Consider the following 27,410-nt stretch of genomic DNA (forward strand, 5'->3'; position numbering starts at 1 on the left):
ACATTTTTAATATAAAAATCAGCAATAAACCTTTACAAACAAACTTAATTTTGCAGTCCCAAATTAAAGAGGTTTGTTCTTGAGACGAAGTATAGATTAAATTAAACTAATAACTAGTAACTACCTACTTGTATGGTTTTTTTCAATCTGCGGAATCCTCGGTGGGCAAATCTGACTCGCACTTCCTGTCCGTCTGTCGTGTGTGTCAAGAAAACCTATACGGTACTTCCCGTTGACCTAGAATCATGAAATTTGGCAGATAGGTAGGTCTTATAGCACAAGTAAAGAAAAAAAACCGAAAACCGTGAATTTGTCGTTACGTCACAAAAAAAATTAAAATGTGTTCATAAACAATTAATTACTATTTCCGATTTTCAAAGTAAGATAACTAAACGAAACCTGTACATTCTAAAACAGATTTTTATTTATTTTTATACTTTATAGTTTTTGATTTATCGTGCAAAATGTCGGAAAAATACCCGAGTACAAAACCCTCGGTGCGCGAGTCTGCCTCGCACTTGTCCGGTTTTTTTATTTTGTACCAAAACTTAAAACTTAAAGATAGGTAAACATTGAAAGGACACGCACAAGGGCAACTTCTGTCAGAAGCCCATTATTAGTATTTAAACGGGTCTGCCCGTGAAATTCAAATTTAATTTGGTTTTTCACAATTTGTAAACTAATACGACAACGTAGGCTTGTGGCATTTTAATTGCGCCAATGGCAGTATCATCCTCACAGTTTAAGAAATTAGCTCTAGTATCGACTAAGTCTCACAAATTAGTCGATACTAGAGCTAATTTATTTCTTAAAATGGACCCTTCTAAGTAAAGATTTTTATATAAACCTGTGAGAACGTTTTATATAAACGCTATTGGCGTAATTAAAATGCCATAACCTTACTGTGTCCTATTAGTTTATAGGGAAAATTACGAAATGAAAATCTAATGAAAAATTGCGAAAAACCAAATTAAATTTGAATTTCGCGGGCAGACCCGTCGCATCCACCTTAAGTATAGGCAGACCGTAGATTTAATTGCATCATTTTAAGAATATGCTTAGTTACAACAACTTTTGCACTTTCAACTAGATACTTAGGTATTTAACCATTTTTTAATTCTGTTTTGTTGGTATAAAACTTTTAACTTTGCCTAAAAAAATTCGATAATCGAGGCGCACGGAGTGTGTCAGGCCAAGTTCCGGCCTAGCATGCAGTGTAATACATACGGTTTACCATATGTATTTATGAATATTTTCTAGTGGACAACATTAATTCAAACATAGGTAGGTAGGTAGGTAGTTATGACATGTTTAATTGTGAAGGACCCTGTAGGACCTATCAAAACGCATAAACATAGGTTTTTAAATTGCATCACATGTATATTACTAAAATATCGTTTTTAGTCTTACTTTAGTAACACTAAACATCTCACTAGGGCGTTTTCCCTAAATCTAGCTAAAAGTTAAGTTCTAATAAACAATAATCAAATTCATTATTTGGTTCTTTGTAATTAAATACAATCGTGGTGTAATACATTTTTACTTTCTCTTTACACGCGCGATGCGTTTTAAGTTTATATATAGATTATGCGATTTATATATTTTGTACAATTATATTTTTATTAAATGTGCTCACACCAAAATACGGATATTTTATGTAGTTAAACATGATATAATTATTTACATAATATAATTTTTTGATTTTGGTAACAAATCTTATACGGCAAATATATAAATTAACTATTAACACAAGAAAAATTCAGGAATTTCTTTAAGTTTTTAAAAATAAAGTTCATAATTATTAAGATCCATCCTATCTAGGTATTTTAAATTCTTTAATATTAAGTAGGTATAATTTGTAATATTATAATATTTTATAAACAATGTTTTACGTAAGGAATGTTTAGTAATTTCATATAATAGGTACAACATTATATTTTGTCAATTACACTTAATTTTCAAGGGGACGGTTTAAACGTGTTAAATAAACATAATACGATTAATTAATGATATTACATAATATTTATTATGATAAAAATATATTATGTAATATCATTGCAATAGGTATTTTTATGCATGCTGTCTTTTTCGTACATCTAAAGCTTCCATAGTTAGCTAACAAGTAACGAAATATAAAATACATCGTAGAGCGAATTTAAAAAGCAACTTTTGACGGTATTTGCTGAATATAATATGTATCTATATGAAGAAAATCTATATTATACTGTCAATCTTTTGATACTTACAGATTGGTTTCTCAAAAATATATCTAGGTAGGTACTCAATGCTGTTTTAAATTTAAAATAATAATAATATAAGTATTTAAGATATTTATTACATACCTATTGGTAATATTTGGTTGTACAGTACTTAAGTATATAAAAAATTACATCGGGTTTGATTAGCTTATAATATTCAAATAGGAATGAAACTCCGTTTGTATGGGGAGCTCTCCGAATTCATTCATATTAAAAGACAACGTCCTGTTGTTAAAATAAGAATAAACGTCAGTGATCATAATATTTTGTGGTCTGTGCAAAGTGAGGCGGTCAGTGGTCAATAGGTTTAGCATAAGATTTTCATCTCGCCAACGCAACGTTGGTAGAACTCGAGCGTCGAAAAACTTTATCGTCAAAGTAAAATGGCTCAAGTTTGTTTATAGATCTAAAGCCAGCGCTCCAAGCGGAAATACTGTGAAAATAAAACTGGTGGCACAAATGAAGCCCAATTTACTCTATCGTTTTATTCGAGCGTTGTGTTTCAACGCTCGAATTCTATCAACGTTGGTGAGATGTAAAATCTAATACTAAGTAGACAGTTACTTTTGCGAAATGTCAAAAGGGGCTTTTTAAAATGGCTCTACTATACCTACTAAGGAGCTTAACAAAGAAAAATTGACTTTGTATTTAGGTACCTTTGCTATTTGAATTCTACACATTATCATAGCGTAGGATTTTTAACACTGCAATTTGCTAAATCTATATAATTTCATGATAATTGAGATTTAACGACGTTCATAATTTTCTTAAGCTAACTAAATCACCTTATGGATGACCTAAAAATTATAAGTATAGACCTAGAAAATATTGATCATTTTATTAATTAAATAAAATTATGTAAATCAGTTTAAAAATTCAACCAGAAAGTCTTGTACCAACGTATAATATCTAGATATTAAGAAACAATTGTTTTCTACAATAGTTTGATTACTTATCATCACGATAAACAACAAAGGACATAAATGAAAACAAAATATAACCAAGAAATATTATAGTTTAGTTATTAATATGGTCATTGTTCACCACTCACATATCCATTAAACAAGCTATTTATTACAAGTATTTTGTAAAATATCACTGTGGTAACTACCATTATCATAATCATATTATAGATAACTTATATAGATAGGTATTGACCTACCTATAGATAGCCCTAGATGCTAGCGGGCTAGATGATGCCCGCGAATTCAGGTTTCTTATACATCCCACGGGAACTCCGATTTTCCTGGATGAAAAGTAGCATATTATATCCATTTCCAGGATGCAATTTATCTCTGTACCAAATAGATCATGCTCGAGAATTCATCTCCGTGGATTTAGGACCTTTTAATCTCGCGGGAACTCCATAATTTTCCGGGACAAAAAGTAGCCCAGGTCTATCTCCGGGAATGCCTGGGATGCAAGCTATCTCTGGTCTCTGGGCAGCGACCTAAATGAGGTCCCCGTTTTCTTCAATGTTTTTTTTCGCGGGTTCGACTCCCTCAGAGGAGGAGTCGAACGATAAGTAACGATTTTGTAATAAAATGTAAGAAGCCCTAGTTTTTCACTGAAATAAATAAAACTTAGAAGAGATACCTAGGCACCAATAAAAATAATATAAAACAAGTAGATCAGCAAGTAGCATTAAATAACAGTGCAAGCAAAGCCAGCACGATTTTTTAATGACTTTTATAGAAAAATGCTTACTGGATTTGAAAATGAACAGAAAATTCTTACTGTACACGTATATTGAATTTAAATATGTATTTCAATTAAACATAAAATATTGAATAAAAGTGCAAGCAAAAATTTTTCTTTTATATCAGAAACGTTCATATGGTATCCACGACTTTCTCGTTCTTATTTTACGGAGGCCTCTAACACCATAATGGTTTTTATTTACTAAACATATTTTAAACTTAAAATCTCAAAATTTAGAAGCTTAGAAGCGGCGGCCCACTCTTAATCCGCCACTGGCACGCTTTTTTATCAAACAATTAGTATCTGTAGATATTTTAAAAAGTCAAGAAACGGATTATTAATAAAAAAAACCATAAAGCTTTATTTATAATTAATGATTAAATAATACATTCCTTACATTTAGCTAAACACGAATATATAATTTAATAACAATATATACGGCAAGGAGTTCATTTGTATATAATTTTTTTTTATATTTATGGTATACTTGTATTTATAAATGATATGTCGCTATGTATTGTATATAATTACGCAAAGATAAAAAATATTCTAAAATAACCCTAATTATGGAAGGATTTCATTATTAATAAATAGGCCTTAAGAAATATAAAATTTCCAAAATAGTAGGTAAAACAGCGCAAGGATTTTATCAGAGGTAGGAAACTGAGAAATAATAAAATTAAAACTAAAATTTATCTTTTTCTAAACTATTCTAAACTTTAAACACAAGATAGTTTTTTTTTATATTAAAGAACCTACCTAAAAAGCATACCTACTTAAATAAGTAGGTATTAAGAACATAGGAGAGTGAGTACCATCCAGATGTTTTGTTCGTTTGTAGGTATTTAGATCCTTTTGATGGTTGGTTGGTTTCAGTATTTCATAAATACTTACGTACATAGATGGTAGGTATTTTGATTATGTATTGTACTCACAAAAAAATACTTGAAGTACGCTAATAAATCTATAAGTAACTCATAGATCAAGAGAAACAATTCAGATAAAAAAAAATCTAAAGAAACAATTGCCTAAAGAAGTTCAGAGGTCGATCACCAGACGTGATCGGGCGTTGATAGTCGTAATAATCATCTGGCGGTACACATGCAGTCATTTGCAAGGGTCTGCTGGAAGATGAGGCTCCACAACGTCTGCAAGTTGTTCTTCTCACGCCTAAGGGTCTTCGCCACCACCACATGCCTTCTGTCGATGCTTCGTAGCTGGCTTTGTCAGATTGCCGTGTTCTGAACGATTCGTATGTCTCCGACCAGGTGGAGGTTTCGCTGTCGCAGGGTGTCACTGGAGCACTGCGGGTTGGTTTCGGTTTCGGTTCGTAATACTTGCTACAGTCTTCGGACAATGAGCTACGCCTCTGTAAAATAACAAGTGCGCAAATCAAAAATTTGCTCCCCGTCGTCAATTGATCTATTCATAATCCATACGAATATTATAAATGCGAAGGTGTATCTGTCTGTCTGTCTGCTACCTTTTCACGGCCCAACGGTTTACCGATTTCAATGAAAAATAAAGAGTAAGTTAGCTTACGTTCCGGGGATGGACATAGGCTACTTTTTATGGCCGAAAAATAAACAGTTCCCACAGGATTCTTGAAGGTCCACCCGTTTCAGAGTCAGAAGATTCTGGAGATCGAACTCCGGCCCCTCCTGTTAAAAGTCCATCGGCTTAATCACTAGGCTATCACCGATTTCATGGTTGCCAACCTCCAATACAAGATAGTACCTACTAGGAAAGGAAGATCAAAAGTTACTCAACATACCCTCATAACATTAAAGTGGGGTAGCTTGAAGCGTCACACCTCCTGTAGATACTTCGACGGACACACACCCTGGCGGTTATCGCCCGAGCGAATCATCACCATGCCGTCGAGCTCATCCGCAACTTGAATGACGATCTGATCGCGAAGAAGCATCAGACCGGGCTCTCCATCCGACGTCTTGAAATTAAAAAAAAAATAGTTATTGACATACCAACCTACAGCTCAAACAGCTTGATAACATAATATAGAAACTTGAGATTTTTCCTAGATATTGTTTTATACGAGCTGTAGGTACCTAGTAGGTAGAATCTAGTAGGTACCTATACCTACTAGATTCTATTTGGCACAAAATATAGGTACTTAGCTCCAGTAAAGAACGATTTAAAAAAAATTCAATGGGATAGCTTCGTCTTAATTTAATTGCTTGCCAAATGAAAAGCCTTCGTTACCAACATTTGGAAGGGATATGACAAAAATACGTGTTCGTAAAAGCTTTGATAAATGATTACGAATTCTACAAATTTGTCTTTTGGTACTTACCTCACCGCCTACTTGCAAATTATGCGTTACTTGAAGAGGTCGTTCTCCAGCATGGAGCTTGGTGCAGTACTTTGATGGAAAGTAACCAATCTTGCCCAAGCATTTGCCCTTCCACCAATCAGGGTCGGAAGTATCGATCACTGTCACCTTGTAGCCCGCCTTCAGGTCCAGTTCATCGGCATGACGCGACTTGAAGTTGTAAAGAACCACGTACAAGTTTGTAGGTAATAGTCGCTGATGCTTCTGAAATTAAAAATAATATAAATTGGTAGACGTGGGATAGAAGTCGGCGTTATTTTACGAAAGTTGATCATACATACTGGAATAAATAATGCGCCGAAACAGACAAAATATCTACCTGCCACTACTAAACGTGCAGGAATTTGTATATGTGACTTCACAATGCACAACATTTGAGGATGGTCTGGTGTCGAAGTGATACGTACGTTGAGTGTGTTGTGTGGTGCGTATTGCTTGCTTGGTTATCTGTATGTTTAGTAGTGGTAGGGCGGGCGCTGCATATCGCATGATGCACGTGGTACTCAAAAGTCAAAATTATTTATTCAAAGTCTACTATTGTGCACCTTTTGTTTGTCAGATTTGTTAGGTTTGAAAGATGATAATCGATAAGTATAGATAGTGGTGATGATTAATTAAATGACGTAAACTTAAAACTAGAGCTACGAGGGTTCCAAACGCGCCCAAGTCTACTATATTTTGTCTCTTTCGACAGATTGGTAGCGATTTAGCTTGTTATTTCTTCTGTATAATAACTGCTAGATGGTGTTACGATCTTGTCGAAGAACTAAGAATTCCTTTGAACCGACGAAGCCCTTATACATACCTACCTATATGTTATTTAATATTAGTGTGTCTTTTCTATCTGTTTGTTACCTTTCCATGGCTAAACCATTGAACCAAAAGAACTTGGGCGAGGATGAAAAACAGAGATTGCTAAAAGCGTTTTATCTTGAAGATTTAAAGGGGTTTCCGCAGTTTTTGATATAATGTATTAGAAAATTATTAATTTGAAGGATTTTTAAAACCGCGGGCAAACGCTAATTAGAAATAGCTTTATTTTATTTTGGCTGGCTTAATGCCCGGCTCAGCCTGGCTGTTTAGCTCAGAAATGCAGCCAGTATTCTTGGCAACATTCCACGAGAGCATGATTTGAACAGTAACTAGATTAAGGCTGAAGCTATAAGTTTTATTGTAAAATTTGCAGAAAAAAATATTCGTTTTAATTATTGTGTTTGGTGTGCAATAAAGTTTTTCCTTTACTTCTTCTAGTTATTGAGGAGCTGGCGAACAAATTGGTGCATTTACACTTCTGATCACAATCGTTTTTTTTTGGACGTTTTTGGTGCACTGAATAGGTACTTGATCTGAGTTCATTTCCAACCAAACTGCCTAAAAATGGGCTAAAATTGTCTCCAATATAGTGACCACGATCAAAACGGTATGATTACAGTATCGCTTCAACAGCTTTCATTCAGTTTTGTGATCCTCCTGTGGAATTTTATTAGTGCAATTGCAAAGTTTTGTCCTCCAGCTCCTCAACTCGGTCGCGCTAAGTTTGCACCTCGCTGGAATGCGGTGCCTCTCCCACTTCCCCGCTCACCTACCCGCGGTCCTCTTGTCCAGTACGGTTCGCATACCGTACTTAAGCGTCAGTGTGACGTAATCGACGCGAGGTGCAAACTTAGCTTGACCGAGTAGTATTTCAAGGTTTGTACTTACGCTATGTTGCTTGACTGGCGACGGACATGGACTAGTGCTGTTGGATGACAGGCTCTTATCCGGCTCATCGGGCAGTTCCACGCTGCTCATGCGACCCATTCGAGCACTCAAGTGTCTTCGGCTGTGTACTGGCGACGATGGTGCTGTATACCCATCATGCAGACGGTTAGGTTTTCGTGTAAGCGTTTTATGAAAAACTAGCACTGTCCATTAGTTTACGAAGTTAGCTGACTAAGCCACAATTCACAAGATTATGATAAGTTAGTTGAAGAGGTATAAATTGGCATTATGTTACGAGGCAATTGATTATCTTATGAGAAAACACTTGCAAATATGTATTTTCCTGTGACAAGACACAAGTAGTAAATAAGTGTCTGAAAGAATAGCATAACCCTAATAGTTAATCCCTTTTCGTCACGATAAAAAAATCTGAGAGGTATAATATAATAGATAGTCAAAAGAATACTGCTTTCAGTGGATTGGATTGAAATATATGTACCTATGTCCACGTTTTTATTTGAACCTTGCAGAATCGTTTGGTTTTATCGTACTACAAAATAAGGATCTGCTTCGTTTTGTTATTTCAAATTGATTTTGTATGACTACTTCTGTGGATTTGGAATGGAAAATAATGGAATTTAACTAACGTCAAGTATATACTTGATTATGTATGTTCGAAATCGTAATTAACATATTTGAAATATTATTGCAAAAAAAATTGACCACTATATTATTATCTGACAATAATACTATGCAAATAAACGTATTCAATAACTTTTGTTGGCTTAATAAAGTTATCAGATTTAACAATTTAGTTCGGTTTCCATTTTCAGCTAGTTTCGTAATTTGTACTGAAAACTAAAATAAATCGACACGCATATTATATCAGGAGCAGTCAGAAACAATCAAACCAAAATGATAAGCATGCAACAATTCTGTTTTAATTTAAGATAGTCATAACAACACCTTATCTTTTATGTCGCAAGGCCAATCATGTTGTATCAATAAAATGATCTGAATCTCTAATGAGTTTTGGTGTCTTTACGGTTACATGAAATATACTTAACTAAGAAAAACATTACTGTTAAAATAAAAGGTTAGTGAAATATTATATGAAAATTGTAACTACAATACTGTAATGACGAATACTCGTTTGATACTGACACCATAAGCCTTTGCAAAATAAATATTCAGCTTTCCTCTTAACATTTAACTAAAAGCAACCGCAATTTTAGATAAATGAATAAATTATGAACAACTTTTAGAGCGAATGAAATAAAATTTTATTTTTTCATATTCATAAATGTAGAGTATTATATTGCGGTTGTATTTCGTAAAATGTAGAGTATCCATAAAAAACGTACATGATTGAGAATTGGCAAAGTGATGAATCATATGGTTACTTATTCTATTGGAGCCATATCTCATGCAATATGTTCTGTAGTCACCTAGAAAAATAAAAAAATTGTGAGTCTACATGCAAAATCAAAGAAGAGAAATAAGTGACAGATAGTACATACATCCTTTGTTTCACGTGTAGCAGGACCATAAAATTCTGAGCACATTTTGTTTTGTTGGACCAAAAATACCGAATAGCAAGACTTTCGGTTACCACTTCACGACGTAGAAAGCACATCATCAGGATAATATTATAGAGATAGTGTAGGCAACGAGTAATTACTAAGACAAACACAAGCTAAGCCAAGGCAGGCCATTCATAAATTACGCCAATTTTATATTTTATAGAGCTCAAAAAAAAAAAAAACAATCTGATATAAAGAAAGAACGTTGCGACGATGATAACATTTTAACAATTCTGAGTCTCGAAACTTTTGCACAGAGTTATAATGTTATGCCTAAGTTTTGTGAAAATTCAGGAGGAGAGGCCAAGTGTGCTGAATTATTTAACATGTTAAGTTATCACAATAACAGTCAGTGCCTTCAAGACTTGATATTATTGAAAAATTTAAATAATATACGTGTTGGATGTAAAGCATGGCGTAATATTTAAATGTCCTGTTAAAGTAGTAGTGAACATTCAACATTGCTCGTGGTTACAAGACATCGCTTTATTGACACCAATTTAATTTTTGAGTCCAAAAAACCGTTCCATAAAAATAAAGAAATTTTTGATAAGGATTCTGATTCTCACATACTTAAATTTAAATAAATACAAAGTAGACGAGCACCAAAATTTTGAGTTGTTAATTTAAAATTCATTTGGCATCCTTTTTTAGGAATATTAAAAATAAAAAGATGCAGAAACCTACTCTAAATTTAGTTTAAAGAAAGACATTAGAATCGCCTTTACAGATTTGTAATATCTAAGTTACTATATAAAGAAAAATGCTCGACTTTACCTTTGTGTTTTCAAACGTATACTGGTAAAAGCTAGCTGAAACGATGCCAGCATCGTGTTGCAATAAACAATCGAGACTTACAGATCATGTTGAACACATTACAAGAGCAATAAATTTTAACTCATTAGCTTTGTATCTAATACCAAGCGAATAGAAAATGTTTCATAGCATATCGATTGGTTGGTTGTGGTGCTGTTATTGTAATTATAATAATTTTGGATCAACGCTTTTAAATGTTCCGAACTTATGTCAAATTCATAAGTAGTTTCGAAGAAACCCTTTTCAATGTCTAAAGCCCTTTAAAGAATATGCTTGAGAGTTTCAAAAGTTTCGCAACATAAGTTTCCTAAGTTAGAAACTTTTCGATAAAAATCTGTATGTGGCTGAATATAATATAAAATGTGGTAAGGTTTTTTGGGCCCATGTTTGATTACTAGCGATGTTCGTACATAATACTCGGCTGCCTTGTGAAGGTTGGTCCCTAGGGCGACGTCTCAGCTCTCCACACTCAGGCGAATCCAAGGACAGACTCTTCATCCTAAGGTTCAACTTTTGGCGTCTCGGTGAGTGCGGCGCTATAACAGTCATGCAGTATGAGCATTGGGAACTTACCAGATCTAACAACTTCAACAAAATCACCATTTTCAGTTGACCCCTTATTACACTTAGCTATTTTCTGTCTTACTTTAATGAATGAATAATCAACTACTTATTTTAAATGTTAAGACTTTGCTTTGACATTTCTGAATGATTAAAATAAGCGTGAATTACTTTTGATTTAAGTAAGCTATTGATCAGCAAACCTGCAATAAAATATAACTCAGCTTGATTATTAAATAAGCTAGAATTCAATCATGATTATGATTATAACAATTATAATATGAGTTCCTTTCATAAAAAAAAATTCAAAGATCGTATCGCCACAGTTACTGATTTAACTGAGGAGTTTACATCAATACTTAGAAACTAGCTCATTTCACACATATACTCAAAGTAAAATACATATTATAATATTTATCAGTGCGTAAGCCTTGCAACAAAAATTGAAGAAATATTTAAAAAACGTGAATCAAGATGCACAAATATGTAGGTAGGTATGAAGTACTGAATGGAGTTTACGAGACGAAACCTACAGATTGCTACTAATTATAATATAAAAGTCTACAATACGACTCAATGTTCATTCAATGATATCTTTATGTATGATGAGTATAAGTAAGTAGGTATTTAATAAGGCTAAATATCACCAGATCTTGTAACTCGTCACCAGGCAATTTAGGTTCGACAAAACAGTAAAAGTGTGTCATCATAATTAAGAATGAGAGGCAACAAAATGCAACGAATCTCTTAACACAGAAGAGGTCTACGGGGAATCGCTTATGTACAAATGATGTTTGGTACCAGGTAAGGGACTGGTGCGGTCTGCCTGCCTCAACATTTGAGCACTCTTGGAGTTCCTCATCGAACCTGTGTGAAGTAAACGGAGTCTGGTGTGTAAAAATTGTTACTACATCGTTCCTCGCGTCGGTGTCGCCCTGTAAACTCAGTAAACAAGGTATGCAAAAAGCGAAAAAAGAGGGAATCCGCCGCGCGTCCGCCTAACCATATTAAAAATATTTTTTCCATGTTTTGTAGCGTTTATTTTGTGGTAGCGTGTTTTTAAAAAGTTAGTAGTGTAATTTTAAACCGCTTCGAATAGTATCTAATAGTTATATACAGTTAGTATTTTGTGAATTGGTGCAGTTGAAATATAGCTGATCCGTGAATTAAATACAAATCGCCGAAGACAAACGCATGCGATCATCAGCACGACACGCGGCAAGCCATGCACACTTACTCATTCAAGTGCTTGCCCGAAGTTAGAGGCGCCCAATATAAAATGTAATGTGCATACTGGTAGAAGGACCGAAAAAATAAAGCGATTTAATTATGATTTTTATTGTAACAGTAACAATATACATATCACAGAACGCGGGGCGTTTCGGGGCAACATGGACTCGCGAGCAGCTCACGCGGGTGAGCCGGCAAAAGCACTAGGCTAGCGCTTTTTCTTAATAAAATGATACTATGATCTCATTCCCCTGATTAATTATAGTCATTTTTTCTTGCGCACGCTGGCCGTGGGCTTGAGAATCGAAGGCGGGGGATCGCCATTTTCATTTATGAAACATAAGGGTTGTCCGAAAGGTCGCGTCGGCGTCTCTTCAGATTCTGGAAAGATAACGAGCGAACAAAAAATAAATAAAGAAAATAAGATGAACAAATAAGTAAGGAAACTAAATAAACTAAATACATAAAAGGAAATGAAGGTCAAGTCAAAATGTCTTTTCTGTGACGTGAAACATAACATCCAGTGGGAGGACGGGGTAAAGCAGCTACAGCATGGTTCTCGAGCTTCATCTAGTTACCCTACTCGATACTAACACCTAGGTATACATTAAATAAACATAAATAAACAAAAACAAAAACACACAACGAAAGTAGGAACGGGAGCCCAACAAAAGACGGAACATAAAGCTCAATGCAGTCAGACAGAGAGCAATGCGATGCTACTGCAGCCGTGGACGCGTACTTTCCGGCAGGGAAATGGATCGGTGCTGCGGGGAGCCGCGGCGCGACCGCGATCCCCACATGGACAAACTCTTGACGCCGGCGAACAACCGCCGTCGCACGCCGCTCTCGCTCCGCGCCGCTGCGCCTACCGACAACACCGCGCCGCTCAGTACCGACCGCACCCCGCCCCCGCCCTGCGCCCCGACATAAGGATGCGTGCAAACAAATCGACACTACTGAAAACGAGTGAACTGAGTGAAGCGCCGCGCGACCGTCGTGGCGCTCGAGCGGAGATGCGAGCGAGCTCGGTGCGGCACCAGACCTGAGCTGGAGGAGACGGGCTGCGGCGCCACCGCCAGCCCCGCCAGCCCCGCGCCGGGCCGCGCCGGCGAGCGCGCGGGCGGCGGCTGCTCCGGCGCCGCCGACACGCGCACTACGGGGCCGCCCGCAGCGCCCGCGCCGCCCCCGGGCTTCGATATTTCGTTGGCCCGCTTCAGAACTTGGTAGGTCTGATCCACTTCCTCCTCTGAGCACCGAGCGAAACATTAATACAAACGCGGTCGCTGTTGCACGGCGTTAGTTCCCGACAGACATGAGCACGACTCGGTCTATAGTATTTTGTTAGTAGGTAGATAGATACTAGGGACAGCTTTGTAAGGGCGCCTGTTCCTTGTCTGAAATGGCAGTGTTTGGCAATCTGATTAGTTAAAATGCAGGACTGGGTGAACTGGGGGCAATCCGCACTGACTCATACCGTACCCTCGTCATAGTAGCTATCGAAATCGTCATCGAACTCGACTGATCTCTTGAAAGAGATCTTGGTAAGTCTCTGCCCTGGCAGCCAGCCATCCTCCACCCCTGGACAATGTGAAGTTAGTTCCCGGTTGTGTACTAATGATGCGTGTTTGTACTGCGATGTTGTGTGTTGAATACACAAAAGCTTCATGATTTGCCAGTGCAATTTGCAATTTTCATTTATTTTTCAAATAAATCTGTAGCACCCATAAAATGCTATGGGTGACATTAAAAATTGTTACGTGTATCATGATACCTTACCAGCGTTGTCGTTAAGTTTAAGTACCTATTCCAAAATTTATTACAGTAGTAAGTATTATTATGGCTAGGTATGTGGTAAATATTTTGCAGTAATAAAAGGGGAAATATAAATGCAGATTCGCGCATCACCAACATCAAAATATTACGTAGATCGTAGGTACTATATTGAGAATCATAAGAATGCGTATTATTAATTTTAAACGTAATGATAGCTTAGCTGCACGAACACGTATAGACATAGAATTTTCGTTATGAACAGAACTTACCATCCACGAAGTGAACAGGCAGACGTGTTCCATTTCGTCGAAAAGAATTAGTTTAGTTAGTTCAGAATTAGTTACCTATCTTGTTACTGAGTTTTACAATCACCTACATACTCATTTGTTAATTTTACATAATGTATCAGTAAATAATTTTAACAGGGCTCTCTCCGTCACTCGTTTCCACTCGTTTCATACAATCGTAGTTCCAATTTCATTTGAATATTAAGCAACCAAAGTTCATGAAATTTTGCAGACATATTCTAGAAACTAATATCTGTGTCTGTGGTGTTTTAGATTTTTCTAAAAATATGTAGTTTTAAAATTACAGGGGCTCAAAGATTTGTATGAAAATTTTTAACACCGCGTAACTATGAAACCGAATATTTTAACAGAAATCTGGAAAACCACAGACATAGATATTAGTTTCTAGAATATGTCTGCAAAATTTCATGGACTTTGGTTGCTTAATATTCAAATGAAACTGGAACTACGATTGTATGAAACGAGTGGAAACGAGTGACGGAGACAGCCCTGTTAAGAAAGCGATTAGAATGATTACAAGTGTCAATTTTTGATAAAGAATTTTCCCTCGCCATTAAATAATCCTCATGACTGCAATGGAAGTATTAAATCCCGAGAAGCTTACTTTCTTCGTCGAATGCAGCTTCTTGTATCCGGTGTGCTTCGATTTCCGATGTGCTTTTCTGTCTCCTGAGGAGGCGCGACTTGGTCTGACACTTGCCAACTTGCGGCATACAATCTGTGTGCACGTTCATCTTACATATTCTGCATCGTAGACCCTGACGCGTGTGCCCTGAGGAAATTCAAAACAATCTACATGTCTCTATGCAATCGATATAAGTTTCTTTTACGCCGTATCATTTATGATAGAGTGCTCGTTGTTGTGATGATGTGATGGTTTTTAGAGAATTTGTTTTTCGCTTTACGAGTTTTTTTCTGGCAAACAGCTTGGTGAAATTATGCAAAGGACCGCCCATAACAGATGCAATTTATTAAGGCCATTGGATGGGTCAACTTACGCACTGTCTGGTACTATGCATTGACGGTTCCTCTGGTGCTGTAAATTTTTGTGGCGATTGGCGAGTGGCGGTTATCATTTAACATCGGACCGCTTGCTTATTTGCTCGCTACTTATATTTAAAAAACTCTATGGTCTGTGGTCTCTATAATCTCAATTGTGGTCTCTATATTCAATATTATTGCACTTTGATGACTGTTACTCGTTAACTGGCGGAAAGCTCACAGACAAGCTAAAAGACACAGCTCTTGGCTGATGATAGAAAGTTACATTTAAGACTATAAACCGTATCATCATTAATCACACAGAAGCTATTCGAATATTCTTTTGGGATTTTTGAAAATCATCTCCTAAGTGGGTTAGACAGTGTGGTGGTACACGTTTATCATTCCACTAGGAATCTGCATTCAATGTTAGAATTATGCGGCTTTTAAACTTTTGTGGTATTGACCTTATACACTAGTAGCAAGCTTGCAGCAACGAGATATTGAAATAAACCATTCGCGGCCTCATTCACACAATTTAGAACTCCTAGGTATTCTAATTTCATTTTGTTTTATGTCGTGAAATAATCGTTGAAAATTATTATTAATTGTAAACCTCAAAGCTGTCGGCGCCCTACATCGCCGTTGACCGAAAATCTTAAAGGTGGCCTAAATGTTACTAGTTAGTTTGGTAATAAACGTTAATTTTAATTTTTCATTGAAATATAAGCAAGTACCCACTTTATTCGGAGTACGACTTGACGCGCGTAATTCAACTGTAAGATGACTAGTCACATGGTAGGTATAGGCCTATGGGAAGGTACCTACTTACTGTTAATTGTTATCTATAATAGTTAGTACCTACTAATTTACAATTCAAATTTCATTATTTTTACTAGACAACAATATCATCTTATGTTTTTATTTATAATATTTTAAAAAGCACAATTTATAGATGTTGCTAAAATATATCCGTATACATATTACATATTCTTTGCATTACAACAGCATATTGAAGAAGCAATGATTATACATATTATATCTATCTTTATCTATCATATTGTATGTAAAATATACTTATTTAATATTACTATTCTTATAACTTATGTTACAATTAAATACAAACATTTCCCTGTCTTATTTTCTTAATGGTAATTACATAAGTATTAATATAATTTATAATGCACCTAAGTTTCCACTTGCGAGTAATACTTATATAGTCACTTTATGTTATGTAAAAATAATGTTGTTTTATAGTAAATATCTGCATGTATACAGTGTGCTTGTAAGTAAGGATCCTTTACACCACAGTTAATTTCTAGTTCGTACTTCATAGTATTAAGTATTAAGATGACTAGTAGTAATATTAAATTATTATATTATAGCCTATAAGTATAAATCGACAAAAGGTTACGAAAAGTTTCCTAGATAAAACTTTTGAGTTAAAATAAAATAAAATCAATGCTTTAATAATAATCACTTCATTAAAACTTAATAATAAATTAATTTGATCTCTTATGTTGTGTGAGTAAAACACTAATCATTATTATTAATGAGATTAATTGGGATCGTACTAATGGATTTTAGCCACACGTGTGTTTGCAGGTCATTTGCTTTAAATTACACCTATGAATATTATTTTAAAATTTTAATTGATTATCATTTTATCAGAATAAGTACCTACCTAGATCTGAGAACGAGTTACTAAAAAAAAAGAAGAGAAGAGTTACTGAAGAGAGGTACAACCGGTAATTGAAGAAAATTATTAAAGAAATTAAAAAATCTTTAACGAAATAGATACCTACCTATCTAGATATAGGTTTATAAAAGATTCCGACGAATTGAGAACCTCTTCTTTTTTTGAAGTCGGTTAATAAACGATCGTTTAATAATGACACGTAACAGGTTGAATAAGAACAAAAGCAACTACGCAGTGGGGCAATTATGGATTATGGTACGGTTTGTGTAAGGTACCACAATACAATGTTATTTTTGTGTGGAATGACATTATTGCTGTGCCAGGCGGTGGCAGACGCGTATAGTTATGACCTTCAATTTGGCGCCTAATCATATTATCAACAATGTTATGTACTAAATATGATTACATTATTGAATATTTTCTTTACTATACCGTAATAATTACATAAAACAAGTGTAAATTAAAAATTTATAACACCCCCGACAGGTGAGTCATAGTAACTAGAAAAGATCTGATAACTTTTAATTGGCTGAACCATTTTCTTGGATTATATGAGTAGCTAAGAACACTCTCGATCAAGCCACCTTTCAAACAAAAAAAAAACTAAATTAAAATCGGTTCATTGGTTTAGGAGCTACGATGCCACAGACAGATACACAGATACACACGTCAAACTTATAACTCCCCTCTTTTTGGGTCGGGGGTTAATAAACATAACAGAGCAACTAGTATTTGCGGCCTTATCGTTGAAAGCTATCTGTACCAGCCATCCATCACAATAGGTAAGTTCGTACCACTGATAGAAGAGTAGGAGCCTAAGGGGTACGAAAAGAGTTAACTACAACGTCTTTCTATTATAATAAGTAAACTAGGGTATAGTATAGGTAATTTTTTGTACCCATATTCAAACAAAAAAATCTTTATCTTTTATCCTGAATACGAGATTTCTGAAAGTAAGTTACATGAATTTTCGGTTAAAACTTCATGGAGGCAAAATGAAAGTTTTATTTCTAGGTTATTGGAGACACCGCAAGTTTTTTTTTTGTATTTTATTACTGATTTATCCATAATAATATTATAAATGCGAAAGTGTGTCTGTCTGTCTGTCTGTCTGTCTGCTACGTTTTCACGGCCCAACCGCTGAACCGATTTTAATGAAATTTGGTACAGACTTGGGATACATCCCGGGGAAGGACATAGGCTACTTTTTATCCCGGAAAATCAAAGAGTTCCTACGGGATAAATTATAGATAAATGCGAAAGTGTGTCTGTCTGCTACGGGATTTCCAAAAACCCATCCGCTTAACCGATTCGCATGTTTGGAACCGAGGTAGCTTGCGTCCCTGTACCTAATTGACATAAGCAACTTTTATTCCGGAAAATCAAACAGTTCCCACGGGATCTTAAAAACCCTAAATCCACGCGGACGAAGTCGCGGGCATCCTCTAGTTACTAAGATAATTATTGTAAATACGAGTACCTACTTACCTCTAAGTACTTGAGAGCAGATATCACAGGGTGTAATTTTCTTGTAAGTATATTCTTGAAAGTTGTGTGCGTCAGAATCCCCTCTCAAATCACGGGAGGCTCCATTTCGTCTAAAGCAAAAAAATACGTTAGTATAATTGTTAAAAAATCTCATTTTCTTTTTACCAACAAGATTGTCAACTTCATTACTGATAAGCCTACAGAAATGGTATTCAATTTTTCATCCCTCTTTTTACTGCTTTAACCCAGTATGTAGGTACGCCAATTATAATAATTTTAAGTAATTTTCCAGAATTGCTCTTTATTTCACTATCCACTTATTTTGCGTGTGTTTTGTGTATCATAAATAACTAAACATTTGATCTCATAACCAATAACAATAGAAATTTTATTAAAAATAACAATTATTAAAAATTAAAATCTAATTACCTAGATAGATTTCAAAGTCAATCCCAAAACTTTTATCTTTTTGATTTTAAGTTGTTGAATTTGTAAGAGAATGATGTAATGATGATAAATCAATTACGTTAACTTAAAACTAAAGCTACGAGGGCTACATACGCACCCAGGTCTGAGAAGAGCCCACAACGAAAGCCGGGTATTTTTCCATTTTCACCATTTTACAATATGTATAATTAAAATAATGAAATTGCTACTCATTCCCAAGCGTTTTTATTATTTCAATAATCCTTTACACTATAATAGAACTTTTCAATAGGTTTATGTTTTTATAAAATGATTTTGTCATGAAGACGCTTTCACATTTGTATAAAGTTACATTTTCTTTTTTAGAGCTTTATTTCCTAATGTAATTATTTCGTACACCAACCTCTACCGGCAATCTGTGCAATTAGGGATTTAGTAAAAACTAAAGACCGCCTTGTCCTTTCAAGATTAGCTTATTGCCATCTTGGAACCTATCAACGTTTACCACTAGGTGAGATCACAGTCAAGGGGCTAGCTTGTCATCGGTAAAAAATAAATCACAGACGAGGATAAAATCCAAGCTCTATGGGGTTAGAAACACGTCACTCATATTGATCTATGACGTCGAAGGTCAAGTGTGTGGTTCTGCTTCGAACCAAGCATTCAACTCAACCGCGCCGGCAACCTTGGCAGTCACCCTTGAAGCCTTTGCTTTTAGAATAACCCACATCAGACTAATGGATTGTAAATTGCTGGTAAAATTAGAGCGGGTATTGTTAGTAGATTACGCGTAGATCCCTAGGTACCATTTTGTAGACTAAAAAATGGCTGAGGGGTATTTTTATCATACTGTGGCACTATCCAAAGATAATATTTATCATGTTTTAGCCTGTTTGTAAGTATGGAAGTCCGTTTCTGTTTTCCCTTCTAGGACTAAAGGATTCGTCTTGACACTGCGTCAAATTGAGTCCTTGATTTTCGAGAACTAAACATAGATTTTAGGCTCTATTGAAACTCAATGTTGTGGCCGGGTACAACATGAGTGCCCGATGCTTTTTTTATACCTACCAAAAACTAACTAGAAATTAACTAGATTTTTCCCACGACTATCCTCGTGATATACCTAATTTATAGCTTATAGCACTCGTGGATTATGTAGCTATCTATCAGTGAAAGAATTTTCAAAATTGGATGATTAGTTTCGGAGATTATACCTACATCCAAACTTACAAATTCATCAACTCAACTTATTTTTAATAATAGTGTAGATATACATATATATATATATTGATTGTAAAAAAAAAACTTACTTATTTTAAAACTGTTCAATTTTTTTTAAATATTCTCATTTATGATTTGTATTATTAACTTAATTGATACTATGTAATACGTAGAGCAAACCGCAGTGAAGTTTTGAATTTTTAAATTATAGGTATTAGTCTTGTTTAATTCATTTTATGCTGGAATAACCCAATGAATTATGAGAAATGTAAAAATATTTGAAAACTTTAAATTTAAATCTCAGCAAATTACCCACCAGGCTCGTTAAAATAACTGATAATATTTTAAGTTGAGTGGTTAAGTTTTGTAACAATGATTTAGAGTTATTACAACTAAGTTTGGTAATCAGCTAAAGTGAAAATAACTTAGTGACAGTAGAACGAAGTAGATAATCAGAGCTTATTAGCATGTTGCATTGTTTGCTTGAATTAATTATTTATCAGGCTATGGTTCTATTTTATTTTATTACCTGCTATACGTACTATAAAATAATATAACTGTTAGTGGCAAATCAAATTCTTAGATATTTAGTATCTGACAACCTACTAGATTACTAGAATAATTACCTACTCTGCGAATCACTTAAAGATTAATTCATTGAGTTATAAAACTTGGGTCGTGGTACATAATATTCTAACTAAGGTCCAGTTTCATAAAAGGTGCTTAACTTTACGTTACGGTTAAATTTTAACAGTCGATAAAAACAAAAGTTTATTAGGTTATGGAGTAATTTCTTTTGCCATCTTTTAACATCAATCATGGAAATCTGACATGTGCAGAACTCCCTCTGCTTTTTGTCTGGTTGTCAAAATTTTACCGTAACCGTAACTTAACTTTAACAGTCTGGTATGCAACTGAACCGTAGTAATAGTTGGTTATTTTTTGTAAAAATCTAAAGGAGCGAACACCTTATTGTGTTCTGGTGTATTGTAGCAACGTGGTTTAACGCGACGATACAATCCCGCGATGCGATCGACTAATATCGGACGAGAATACCAGGATATAATGTACTGTAGTACTTAATAATTACCTTAAGTGTATTAATAAAATGATTTCAATCACCTTGTGCCACGATAAGATACACCACAACACAGCAATATATTAGCGCTCTCATATGACCGCAATTGTGTGTTAAGTACAATACTTATTTTAAGGTAAGTAGATATAGACTGGAAGACAGAAGAGTAGCATATAATGAACTTTAGCGCATGCTAACTTTTAAAAGCTATAGAAGGGACCATACCCAAAGCATTTAGATAGTAAAATAGCGACAGGAAACAAGAATCGATATAGTTTTACAGTTGAATTAGGTTAGATAAGTAGGTTAGTACAACAGGTATGTAAAGGATGTGTTCTGGGTTACATACAAGGTCGTGTTACACCTACGGGGCAGAATTACCTCATCGCCATAACCGTTGACACCGCGTGGTACATTTGATTTTTTCTTATGATGCAAGAAGAAAGAAACATCAAAATGAACATGACAAGTGTCGATAAAGTATTAGAGCGGTCATATTCCACGGGCAGCTTATTCCTGACCTCTTGAAGCATAGCAGCAATCTCATTGTTATCATTGTAGGGTTAGTATGAAATTTTACATATCACCAACATTGATAGAATTCGAGTGTTTGGACAAACTTAGGCTTTGAACAAAGGATTAATGTTCTTTTTACTTTAAGTGTAACGGCGACTATCGAATTATATCAATGTTTGTGAGGTGTGAAATTTACTAACCCTGCCGCATACACGAGAACTACTACAACTGCCGTTGAATTGCCAACTGCTCGAGCAGTTGTCTGTCTCAAACTGTCCGTGACCCATGGACGTTGTTCGACGATCAACTGGTCGAGCTTCCCGAGTATGGCCGCTCTTACACATACCTCCAACTGCAGAAACGCTTTTCAAATTAGGTTACTGACACTAACTAAAATAGCTGCCAGTGTTAAACGTGGCAGTTTAGTTATTTTTGTTCGCGTAGCCAAATTGATACTAACCAATTGACCATAATTGGACCGATTCTATCATTTGATTGTAAATAGCGTTTCAAAACGGGGCGATTAGTGTATCTTTGTAAACCTGTCGTTAAACCTATGTTTAACTAACCAGCGATTAACTTAACACTTTTGGGAACAAATTGATTAGTAATATTGATTGATTAAGCGATTGGTTAGTTAAATTCAATAGTTTAACAGCAAATTTAGAAGAAGTCGTAGTAATATTATGCACTAGCTTCTGTGATGTTAATTTAAGGCAAACGCACACTACGTTGTACTAAATCAAACAAAAAAGCGTCCTTGGAGTTTTAACCAAAAGAGTAATGAATACTTCCTGGCATAGTTGGGACTGCATGATGTGCGCGAGCCTTAAATATTAGTACAAAAACTGATGGTGTTATTTCATGATACCTGTTTTAGTAGGTATTTTTCTGTGTTTTAGTAGTGAATAAGTTTATAATCACAGATTAAAAATAGTCATAAGCTGTTTTTTTATTTAGTATCAAAACGTACATAAAACATGTACCTATCATTAATAATTTTTTACAATTTTTCTCTCTTAATAATACAGCGGGCCATACTTAATATGGAGATTGTTTATTTTTAGGGTTCCGTACCTCAATAGGAAAAACGGAACCCTTATAGGATCACTTCGTTGTCTGTCCGTCCGTCCGTCCATCCGTCCGTCCGTCCGTCCGTCGTGTCTGTCAAGAAAACCTATAGGGTACTTCCCGTTGAACTAGAATCATGAAATTTGGTAGGTAGGTAGAGCTCTTATAGGAAAAGTAAAGGAATAAATCCGAAAACCGTGAATTTGTGGTTACATCACAGAAAAAATAATTAAAATGTGTTTCAATTTTCAAAGTAAGATAACTATACCAAGTGGGGTATCATATGAAAGGGCTTTACCTGTACATTCTAAAACAGATTTTTATTTATTTTTATTTATAATAGTTTTTGATTTATCGTGCAAAATGTCGGGAAAAATACATAAGTACGGAACCCTCGGTGCGCGAGTCTGACTCGCACTTGGCCGGTTTATTAATCTTAATAAAATAGGTAATTCATTACGTTCTGTACCCAACATTGATATTAAGTGATAAATGTGGTGCAGATAACTGGATATTGATGTTTTTTTCTTTCATAAATAAAACAACTTACGACCACAAATTACATTATTTAAGCTTTTTCATGATAAAAAGGCGACAAATCAATAGTTTTCTTACTATTTTAAACCGATAAAATGAAATAAATCTCTTTGTACCTTTTCGTTGGACATTATTAAAGAAGAACTTGTAGGCTTAGTACAAGTTTAACATCTCGAAAGATTCCGATACTACTTATAACGTCGGGTTTTATTTTAAAGTCTCACGTTGCAAAGATGTTGTAAATTCATTACGACCGATTTTTAATTCGCAAAATATTATTTGCTTGGGGCACTGCATGCGCTGTATTTGTATGGACATACATGAACCTTATAAACAATGAAATTTTTATTTTACTTTGTCGGTCGGAGTTTCGATAAATATATAATTAAAATCGATTAACGTTGTAGGGAAACTCGTCCTAAGGGTACATATTACAGACGTCTGGTTCAATGAACTCAGTCGAGTAGTTGCGATTTTAGAAGCCACGATTTATGAGGAAAAACCCAGATTTCTGAAAGGAAAAGCTTGTGAGTGGAGTTTATCTGAGACCCGTCTGGCGGTGCCAAGTTCATACGAGGACCATCCAAGTATAAAATCAAACAAATAAATACCCGCTGACCACTGTTAGCGCGTTGATAGCCCAGTGGTTAGGACGTCGGCCTCATATTCAGAAGGTCGGGGATTCAATCCCGGGCACGCAACTTTTCAGGATTAATGGAATGGAGTTTTAAGCAATCAAACATCATTTGCTTTAAGATGGCTCTCTCCGTCACTCGTTTCATACAATCGTAGTTCCAATTTCATTTGAATATCAAGCAACCAAAGTCCATGACATTTTGCAGACATATTCTAGAAACTAATATCTATGTCTGTGGTTTTCCAGATTTCTGTTAAAATATTCGGTTTCAAAGTTACGCGGTCTTAAAAATTTTCATACAAATCTTTGAGCCCAAAATTTTAAAACTATATATTTTTGGAAAACTCTAAAACACCACAGACACAGATATTAGTTTCTAGAATATGTCTGCAAAATTTCATGGACTTTGGTTGCTTAATATTCAAATGAAATTGGAACTACGATTGTATGAAACGAGTGACGGAGAGAGCCCTGTTAACGGTAAAGGAAAACATCGCGAAGAAAACTGCACGTCTGAAAGATCTCCATAATACCTATTATGAAAGGCGTGTGAAATCTGCCAATCCGCACTTGGCCAACGTGGCGGACTTAGACTTCTCATTAAAAGAGGAAACCAATTCTCAGTTATAGTGGACCGGTGATGAGTTGTTGATGATGATGAACATTGTATTTTGTACAAAGTACCTACCTAATACACATAAGTCAAAAAAAATTTTGGCTTTCGCTTTTCTTGTTCAATAGTTAGGTATTGTGATTTCTTTTTTTCAAAATTCAAATATGCCTTGGATGCATCGTAACAGGTTTTTATAAACGTACTATTTTTTTTTTAAATAACTTTGACATACAGACATATCATAAGGACAGGCGGACAAGATGAAACTATAAGGGTTCCAATTTTACCATGGAACGTAAAAATAAGCACAAAAAATAAAGTCTATAGAGTGATAACAAGTTACGAGTATGTGTGCAAAATCATAGGTTTAGAAAACATTTCAAGAGCTTGTTTTTATTTTCTTTTGCTATTGAATAAACGTCCTAGTTCCAATGTTGTATGCATCTCGTTATCTCGCCAGATCGTGTATTTGCTTAAGGCTGTATTTATCTTAAGTGCTACCCTACTACGAAATAACACGAGCGAAACGGAAAATGCGTCACACTATCACATTATTATACAGCGATGGGAAACTGATTATGACTGGACTGGACGTTTGATATACCTACTTAGAGAAATTTGTTTCTAGCTGGAGCCATGACGTCGAATTAAGATAGAAGAAAAACTGCAATGAAAAATCCTCATCCAGCTTGATCTTGAAAAATCATCAGCAGGAATCTTGGGAAAAGTGAGTGTAACTATAACTACGCTACGCGTGATTGAAGTTAAACTTCTTGGTAGTACTAATCGGTACTTCTTATTTATCCTCAATTTGATGTGTGTATTTAATTTATATTTATTTTTTATTCCTTCTATCTGTCGTCTATTCCAGTCTTTTTTACTATTGTATTTTTTTAATATTATTTACACAAATATATACCTACTACTTACATAATACTATTATGTGTATTTACTTTATTTAATTAGTGCGCCCCTTCCGCTTTCTTTAATTAGGGTTCCGTACCTCAAAAGGAAAATGGAACCCTTATAGGATCTTTTTGTTTGTCTATCTGCCTGTCTGTCTGTCTGTCTGCTCGTCTCTCTGTTCGTCCGTCCGTAGGTCCGTCCGTCATGTCTGTCAAGAAAACCTATAGGGTACTTCCCGTTGCCCTAGAATCATTTTTATGCATAATAGTTTTTATTTATCGTGCAAAATGACGGAAAAAATACCCGAGTACGGAACCCTCAGTGCGCGAGTCTGACTCACAATTGGCTGGTTTTTTAAATATATCCTCTATCCTAAAGGTGCCTGGAAGAGATCTCTATTTTAGAGCTCATTAAAAAATGACGACCTCAAAGCTGTTCTATTTGGCGGACACCTTAAATACGGACTGAAGTAACGCAAAATATCTGCGTCGCAAAAGTCGCGTCTAAACTTTTACTTAAGTAAACTTCAACTTCAACAATCAAAAATGAATTGAAAAATAATAAACAATCGCTTTCAAAGTGTCTGGATTTTACCAGCTGTAGTAAACGACTTTTTAGAAGCTTTTTAGACAGGATGGCAGAACGAACAGCCGTCCAGCCTTCCAAATTAAGTACGTTAATTTTATAAGTAAAAGTAATTGGGATGATGCCTATATGTCAAAAATAAAATATTTCTTAGGAATTATTAAATAGAGAGTCTTCCAAAATTCGTAAAATTGACGTCCGCTGTTAGTTTTAAGTTTGCTAACCATTTATTATTATACCTCATTTCTGACAAAATAAATTATATTTACTTAAGTAAAAAAAAAACAATGAATATTTAGCACTTTAAACTTTTAAGTTACATTACCTCAAGTACCTAAGTATTTTCTAGACTCACGAAGGCCCTAGTACAAATCACACTTATTTATTATGCCATTTGAAGCCATACTAAGTAGCACGGTCACTTGCCCCGCTAATCTCGTTTGTAAGATATATTTTTATTATATTGAATATGCATGAACTAATTAATTTATGAGATTAGTTCTATTTATTGGTTCCATGTATATTTTCATGTAATGGAATATTAATCTAGGTATATATATGTATAATTATTTTTATCTTGTGTAGAGCACAAATTCGAAGGTTAGTTTATTTTGTTTGTTCCATTTCGACCTACTTAGATTACTTATCAGTTAGATAAAACTATTTTGGTAAAGTCAATTTTCTAATTTTTGAAACCTAAAAGATAATTAAGATTTTTATTTTAAACTTGAATATTTTTAAATACATAGATGAAGCCATCCACTTCGTTAGCGTAGATTTAAGTTTTTAAAAATCTCAAGGGAACTCTTCGATTTTCAGGGACAAAAAGTAGCCCGAGATGCAATATCCCTATAATTTTTTGTCAAAACGGTTAAACGGATAGGCCGTGAAAAGCTAGCAGACAGATAGATACTTACGCATCACACTAACACACTAAAGGCGACAGTTTGTGTGTATGTTTGTTACTCTTTCACGCCAAAACTACTGGACTGATTTGGCTATTTGGAATGGAGATAGCCTATACCCTGGATGAACACATAGGTTACTTCTTACCTCGGAAAATCAAAAAGTTCACACGAGATTAAAAAAAATCTAACTCCATCCGAACGAAGTCGCGGGCATCATCTAGTTTATAATATTAGTATGAATGAATAAGTTACACAGAGATAACTATGCCGGATATATGAATTTTTAGAAACTCAAAAATAATGAAGATTATTTAGACCAGAAAATGCAATGAGAAGTCGCTAAGAATGGCGTGGGTCGTACTTATGTTGAATGGCTTTAGATATCAGATTAGTTCCGTTCATCCGAGGTTACACGCTTATTGGACAAACGACTTTTTCCACTTAAAGTAGAATAGAA

General features: G+C 35.0%; 1 protein-coding gene across 8 annotated transcripts in view; it reads right to left on the reverse strand.

Moving 5' to 3' along the window:
* Positions 1-1,445: 1,445 nt before the first annotated feature.
* The window catches only part of LOC123867059, a 185,931-nt gene continuing 159,966 nt past the window's right edge, over positions 1,446-27,410 (reverse strand). For 3 of the 8 annotated variants that reach the window (XM_045908902.1, XM_045908896.1, XM_045908903.1), the window contains 10 exons: positions 21,562-21,606; positions 18,456-18,565; positions 14,892-15,059; positions 13,249-13,452; positions 10,823-10,948; positions 9,378-9,461; positions 8,014-8,156; positions 6,274-6,516; positions 5,734-5,910; positions 1,446-5,328 (listed from right to left, as the gene is read on the reverse strand). In XM_045908902.1, the coding sequence (XP_045764858.1) occupies positions 5,767-5,910; positions 6,274-6,516; positions 8,014-8,156; positions 9,378-9,461; positions 10,823-10,948; positions 13,249-13,452; positions 14,892-15,059; positions 18,456-18,565; positions 21,562-21,606 (1,267 nt within the window). In that variant the 3' untranslated portion in view covers positions 1,446-5,328; positions 5,734-5,766. Of the gene's footprint in view, positions 5,329-5,733; positions 5,911-6,273; positions 6,517-8,013; positions 8,157-9,377; positions 9,462-10,822; positions 10,949-11,774; positions 11,841-13,248; positions 13,453-14,891; positions 15,060-18,455; positions 18,566-21,561; positions 21,607-27,410 lie in introns of all 8 variants that reach the window. The other 5 variants (XM_045908899.1, XM_045908897.1, XM_045908898.1 and 2 more) reach the window with 5 other exon arrangements.

This window comes from Maniola jurtina, chromosome 7, assembly GCF_905333055.1.
Source record: "Maniola jurtina chromosome 7, ilManJurt1.1, whole genome shotgun sequence".
In the NCBI taxonomy this organism is placed as follows: Eukaryota; Metazoa; Arthropoda; class Insecta; order Lepidoptera; family Nymphalidae; genus Maniola; species Maniola jurtina.